General features: G+C 53.1%; 1 protein-coding gene across 4 annotated transcripts in view; it reads left to right on the top strand.

The window, feature by feature from the left end:
- NT5C3B (5'-nucleotidase, cytosolic IIIB) overlaps positions 1-6659 on the top strand; it is a 116384-nt gene extending 109725 nt beyond the window's left edge. For all 4 annotated transcript variants that reach the window (XM_089674459.1, XM_089674460.1, XM_089674457.1 and 1 more), the window contains exon 9: positions 5460-6659. In XM_089674459.1, coding sequence (XP_089530585.1) covers positions 5460-5570 — 111 coding nt within the window. In that variant the 3' untranslated portion in view covers positions 5571-6659. The remainder of the gene's footprint in view (positions 1-5459) is intronic.

The raw sequence follows: 6659 nt of genomic DNA, 5'->3' as shown, positions 1-6659 counted from the left end.
ATTTCTCTGCTGGGGGGCAGGCGCACCGCCAATGCTGCTAGTGTATTCTTGATGTCATACTTACAGGACTCCTATGAGTTGCATGTGCTATCAGGAAGCTAGGGGTGGGCACGGATGTCATGCAAGGGTTTCAGGTGTTAGTGTTACCCTGGGAATGTAGGTGGGTGCTGATGTCACACAAAGGGGCGAGCCAGTGTTATCCTGGGGATGTAGGTGGGTGCTGATGTCACACCAGGGGGACGAACCAGTGTTATCTTGGGGATGGGGATAGGTGCCAATGTTACCCTGGGGATGGGGGTAGGTGCCAGTGTTACCCTGGGGCTGAGGCTAGGTGCCAATGTTACCCTGGGGCTGATGGTGGTGCCAATGGTACCCTGGGGATGAGGGTAGGTGCCAATGTTACCCTGGGGCTGAGGGTAGGTGCCAATGGTACCCTTGGGATGATGGTAGGTGCAAATGGTACCCTGGGGATGGGGGTAGGTGCCAATGTTACCCTGGGGATGAGGGTAGGTGCCAATGTTATCCTGGGGATGAGGGTAGGTGCCAATGTTATCCTGGGGATGAGGGTAGGTGCCAATGTTACCCTGGGGATGAGGGTAGGTGCCAATGGTACCCTGTGAATAGGGGCAGGTACCAGTGTCATGCTGGGGTACGACAAGATGCTTCACAGTTACAACTTGTAGTCAGAAGTATTAATGTAACTGCCTACCCACCCTAAGGCTGCATTCACATCTTAGCATTCTGAGAGTGCTCACAAAAGCTTGCATTTTTGCATAGTAAAAAGGGTGAGACTGCCTGTTCCGAAAGGTCACAAATACTTTCATTCAGGCCGAACACCCCCCTGTTCAGTTCGCGGTCAAGCATTCAAACATAAAGAAAGTTTGACTTCGAACCGAGGGGACAATTCACTAAGCAGTATCTTGTGTGGTAAGATACCACACAGCTACTAAAAACATTCTTTATTGTTTCAGCTGTCAGCGGGGTTCCCCCAGCTATACCAAGCTCTTTGAGTCTGGTATAGATTTTGAGGAGAACCCCCATGCCAAAATTAAAAAAAAAATGGCATGGGGGTCCCCCCCAAAATCTACATTAGACCCTTATCCGAGCATGCAGGTCAGGAAAGGGGGGGGGGGATAACGAGTGAACCATACCAGGCTACATGCCCTCATCATGAGGGGGGGCATTGGGGCAGGGGGGGCTCCCCAGATGTCAGGAATCAAGGAGTGACCAGAAAGGTGTGGACTGACACAGGTAAACGCAGGTCTCAGGTACAATATAATACAGTTTATTATTAACCACCCAGATATATATCTATATAAACGCACAGTGAGCAAACCAACCTTCCACTAATCTTTAGGAGGTGCAGGAACACAGGCGTAGTCAGGGCTGGAGAGGTGGAACGGTCAGGCCGGCCGTAGGGTTCTGTAATGACCGTTTGGTGGTACCTCTAGCGGTCCTCAGGGCAGGATTCCCCAGGGCGCGGAGTCTAAGCCCCAGTCTGCCTTTTCACCAGAGCCCCTGATGGTGGGGATGGACTTGGCGCAGGACTGAGACCAGGTCGCGGCCCCTGAGTACACCTGCTAGTGGTAGAGGGATCCGCCAGAGGTATGTGCAGGTACGGCTGGATCCGTGCAGGATGGATGGATGGCAGAGTAGTTAGCGTGGTCAGACAAGCCGGGTTGGTAACGGTAGAGGCAGATCAGTACAGAGCAGCAGGCAAAGAGTAAACGGGTCACAAGCCAAGGTACAGCAACAGGAGGTCAAACAGCATAGGAGTAGGCAGAAGAATAGTCAGGGATGAGACAGTAGTCAGAACAGGAGACGGTCAACAGAGATCAGGATCAAGCCGGGTCAACAACGAAGCAGGAACACAGGATACAGGTACAGAGGCTCATGGGAAAACATACACCAAGGCCCAGAGCACAGGCCTGGTCATGGCTTAAATACACCTTTGTGCAATCAGCCCCAGGTTTGGCTGATTGTGAGCTTCTGGCTGCTAAGAGCACCCGCTGGTCAGCTCTGGTACTGCAGCCCACACGGCAGGTGAGTCCCACCACCAGTGCTGAGTCCATTGCTGAGAGCACCCGCTGGTCAGCTCTGGTACTGCAGCCCACACGGCAGGTGAGTCCCACCACCAGTGCTGAGTCCATTGCTGAGAGCACCCGCTGGTCAGCTCTGGTACTGCAGCCCACACGGCAGGTGAGTCCCACCACCAGTGCTGAGTCCATTCCTGACAGTACCTCCCCCTCAAGGAGCGGCCTCAGGACGCCCCAAACAGTCCTTAGTGGGCAAAATGTTCCACCGCCTGGGTCAGGTAACTGGCTGAATATCCTACTGCCGGAGTAAACCGGCTGGCTGGGTTTCCTGCTGGTAGACTTCTCTTTGTGTAGGAGAACCCAGGAAGGCAGGTCACTGGACACAGGATTTCCAGGAGCAGGCTGGGAATCAGTTATTGGCCAGTTTAGCTGGACATCAGGGGCTGGCATGTCGGGCTGCACAGCAGGCAGAGGCACGTCAGCGGGCACCAAGTCATCTGGCACGACAGCAGGCACCGAGTCACCGGGCACGTCAGCGGGCACCGAGTCATCTAGCAGAACCGCGGGCACCGAGTCACCGGGCATGTCAGCGGGCACCGAGTCACCGGGCATGTCAGCGGGCACTGAGCCATCTAGCAGAACCGCGGGTACCGGGTCACCAAGCACCAAATTAACTGGCACAACAGTGGGCACTGAATCAACTGGCACGACAGCGGGCACCAAGTCATCAGGCATCAGGTCATGTGGCTCAACAGCGGGCACTGGGTCAACTGGCACTGAGTCAACTGGCAGGATGGTACAGTGAGTGGGAGCAGGGTACTGACATGTGGTAGATTGCTGGGTATACTGGGCTGTCACTGGGGGGGCTGTCACTGGGGGTGCTGTCGGGAATGCAGGAAAAGAGCTTTGAGCAGAGGAATAATGAGAAATAGGACTGGTTTGTTGCAAGCTGATTGAGGCTGGGTGTAACAAGTCTGACCATGTCTGCAGTAAGGGTTGGACAACGCTCAGCTTACACAAGGCCTGTCTGGTCAAAGATTGCACTGCGTTTATACACTTCTTTAGCACATGTGGTGAACATGCTGAATAATGCTCCAAGAAGCAATCCGGATCATCCTCCAACAACCATACCAGTGATATTATTTGACTCGCCCTGAATGGAGGAAGGAATTCATCCCTGCTTTCCGGGGTACTAGATGAAGCCAACTCAACACAAGCCTGAATCAATGGTTGCACCTCAGAGAGCTCTAGGTCCTGACCTACTAGGGAATGAGCGACCCGTATGCACTCTAGCAGCTGATCCCTGGTATACTCCCGCAGAGTCTGATAGGCATATTCTCTGTCATCAAAGACTAGCATAGACAAATATATAACCTCATCAGGATGCATCCTTCACAACAAGACAAGATGGCTTCCCTGTGCAGCCACTTCTGGTCAGGAAAGGCCTTGGTGTGATGTCAGGAATCAAGGAGTGACCAGAAAGGTGTGGACTGACACAGGGAAACGCAGGTCTCAGGTACAATATAATACAGTTTATTATTAACCACCCAGATATATATCTATATAAACGCACAGTGAGCAAACCAACCTTCCACTAATCTTTAGGAGGTGCAGGAACACAGGCGTAGTCAGGGCTGGAGAGGTGGAACAGTCAGGCCGGCCGTAGGGTTCTGTAATGACCGTTTGGTGGTACCTCTAGCGGTCCTCAGGGCAGGATTCCCCAGGGCGCGGAGTCTAAGCCCCAGTCTGCCTTTTCACCAGAGCCCCTGATGGTGGGGATGGACTTGGCGCAGGACTGAGACCAGGTCGCGGCCCCTGAGTACACCTGCTAGTGGTAGAGGGATCCGCCAGAGGTATGTGCAGGTACGGCTGGATCCGTGCAGGATGGATGGATGGCAGAGTAGTTAGCGTGGTCAGACAAGCCGGGTCGGTAACGGTGGAGGCAGATCAGTACAGAGCAGCAGGCAAAGAGTAAACGGGTCACAAGCCAAGGTACAGCAACAGGAGGTCAAACAGCATAGGAGTAGGCAGAAGAATAGTCAGGGATGAGCCAGTAGTCAGAACAGGAGACGGTCAACAGAGATCAGGATCAAGCCGGGTCAGCAACGAAGCAGGAACACAGGATACAGGTACAGAGGCTCATGGGAAAACATACACCAAGGCCCAGAGCACAGGCCTGGTCATGGCTTAAATACACCTTTCTGCAATCAGCCCCAGGTTTAGCTGATTGTGAGCCTCTGGCTGCTAAGAGCACCCGCTGGTCAGCTCTGGTACTGCAGCCCACACGGCAGGTGAGTCCCACCACCAGTGCTGAGTCCATTGCTGAGAGCACCCGCTGGTCAGCTCTGGTACTGCAGCCCACACGGCAGGTGAGTCCCACCACCAGTGCTGAGTCCATTCCTGACACCACCTCCAAAGCACCTTGTCTCCATGTTAATGGGGACAAGGGCCTCTTCCCGGTGGTTGTGGGGGTCTGCGGACAGAGGGCTTATCGGAATCTGGAAGCCCCCTTTAACAAGGGGGCCCCCCAGATCCTGGCCCCCCTCATGTGGCTTATTGAAATCCGGAAGCCCCCTTTAACAAGGCGGCCCCCAGATCCTGCTCCCCCCCCCTCATGTGGCTTATTTGAATCCGGAAGCCCCTTTTAACAAGGGGACCCCCAGACCCTGGCCATCCTCATGTGGCTTATTGGAATCCAGAAGCCCCCTTTAACAAGGGGGCACCCAGATCCTGGCCCCCCTCATGCGGTTTATCGGCATCCAGAAGCCCCCTTTAACAAGGGGGCCCCCAGATCCTGCCCCCCCTCCCACATGTGAACGAGCGTGGGGTACATGGTACCGCTACCCATTCACAAAAAAATGTGTAGTGTAAAAATTACAGTAGACAATCTGACAAGTCCTTTAATAAAAACAAAAAAATGTCCCTTGAAGTAGATCCAATGTCAATCACGATGCCCGCTGCCACCACTGATCCGAAAAAAGGGGGAAAAAAAAAGACGCTCCGCACCCGCCATCTGACAGCTGCATCGGCATGACAGTTCTTAAATAGTGTGATGATGTCACAAGGGGGTGTGGGTCATGGGGTCACCCCGCCCCCTTGTGACATCATCATGCGCTGTGATTGGCAAAGCTTTGCTCCTGACCTGAAGTCAAGTGCATTGCTGTGGCCAGTCATAATGCGCTGTCAGGGCATTATGCGGGGCGCTGTGGGTGAACAACGAACGTTCAACTTGAACATACAGCCCATCAGTAATGGTAAACAATGTGATGCGCTGAAACGCACATTTTTAAAAAGTTGATCTCCATGTTTTAGTGATGTTTAAATAGTTTCTAGACCCAGCTTTTCAGTAAGATCATTATTTGGGCTAATGCCCCCTTATTGGTTTGGCCCTGGACTTACCCATCACTGCGTCTCTTTTTGCAGGTGGAGGAGCTGATGGAGCAGTTTCTGCAGTCCTATGACATAGTGCTGGTCAGAGATGAGACACTGGATGTGGCCAATGGCATTCTTCATTTCAGTACCGCCAAGAACTAATCATCTTCCTACAACCTTTCACCAAACTACACTGTAATCATGCAGCCTGCCAGGATACCTCCCGACGCCGTGGGCGGGACACCCACAACTGACATCCTTCCCACTGGGCGGGACACACACAACTTACATCCTTCCCACTGGGCGCGACACACACAACTGACATCCTTCCCACTGGGCGGGAGACACACAACTGACATCCTTCCCACTGGGCGGGAGACACACAACTGACATTCTTCCCACTGGGCGGGACACCCACAACTGACATCCTTCCCACTGGGCGGGACACCCACAACTGACATCCTTCCCACTGGGCGGGACACCCACAACTGACATCCTTCCCACTGGGCGGGACACCCACAACTGACATCCTTCCCACTGGGCGGGACACCCACAACTGACATCCTTCCCACTGGGCGGGACACCCACAACTGACATCCTTCCCACTGGGCGGGACACCCACAACTGACATCCTTCCCACTGGGCGGGACACCCACAACTGACATCCTTCCCACTGGGCGGGACACCCACAACTGACATCCTTCCCACTGGGCGGGACACCCACAACTGACATCCTTCCCACTGGGCGGGACACCCACAACTGACATCCCACTGGGCGGGACACCCACAACTGACATGCTTCCCACTGGGCGGGAGACACACAACTGACATTCTTCCCACTGGGCGGGACACCCACAACTGACATTCTTCCCACTGGGCGGGACACCCACAACTGACATCCTTCCAACTGGGCGGGACACCCACAACTGACATCCTTCCCACTGGGCGGGACACACACAACTGACATTCTTCCCACTAACGATTTTTAGTTAATGAATGATACTTCAGTAACTCCTTGGAACATAATGAAAGTTAACATTTGCTCAGTCGCTATGGGCAACAATAATTTTTAATCATTTTCAGCTTTTTTTTTTTTTTTGCTTATGAAGCCCAGAACAGCTTAAAGTAAAAGAAGATGACTTCCAGTGTTTTCTAACTTTGTTTTTTTTTTATTGGCCTAACGGAAGGCAGAGGCTTTATTTTATGTGGTTAGACAGGTCCACTTTAATAAATTGCAGTTCAGTTTTTAAA

The sequence above is a fragment of the Staurois parvus genome, unplaced genomic scaffold (assembly GCF_062004578.1).
Source record: "Staurois parvus isolate SC_StPar_1 unplaced genomic scaffold, SC_StPar_1.0 ptg000151l, whole genome shotgun sequence".
NCBI lineage: Eukaryota > Metazoa > Chordata > Amphibia > Anura > Ranidae > Staurois > Staurois parvus.
This window is presented reverse-complemented; position numbering and strand designations above follow the sequence as displayed.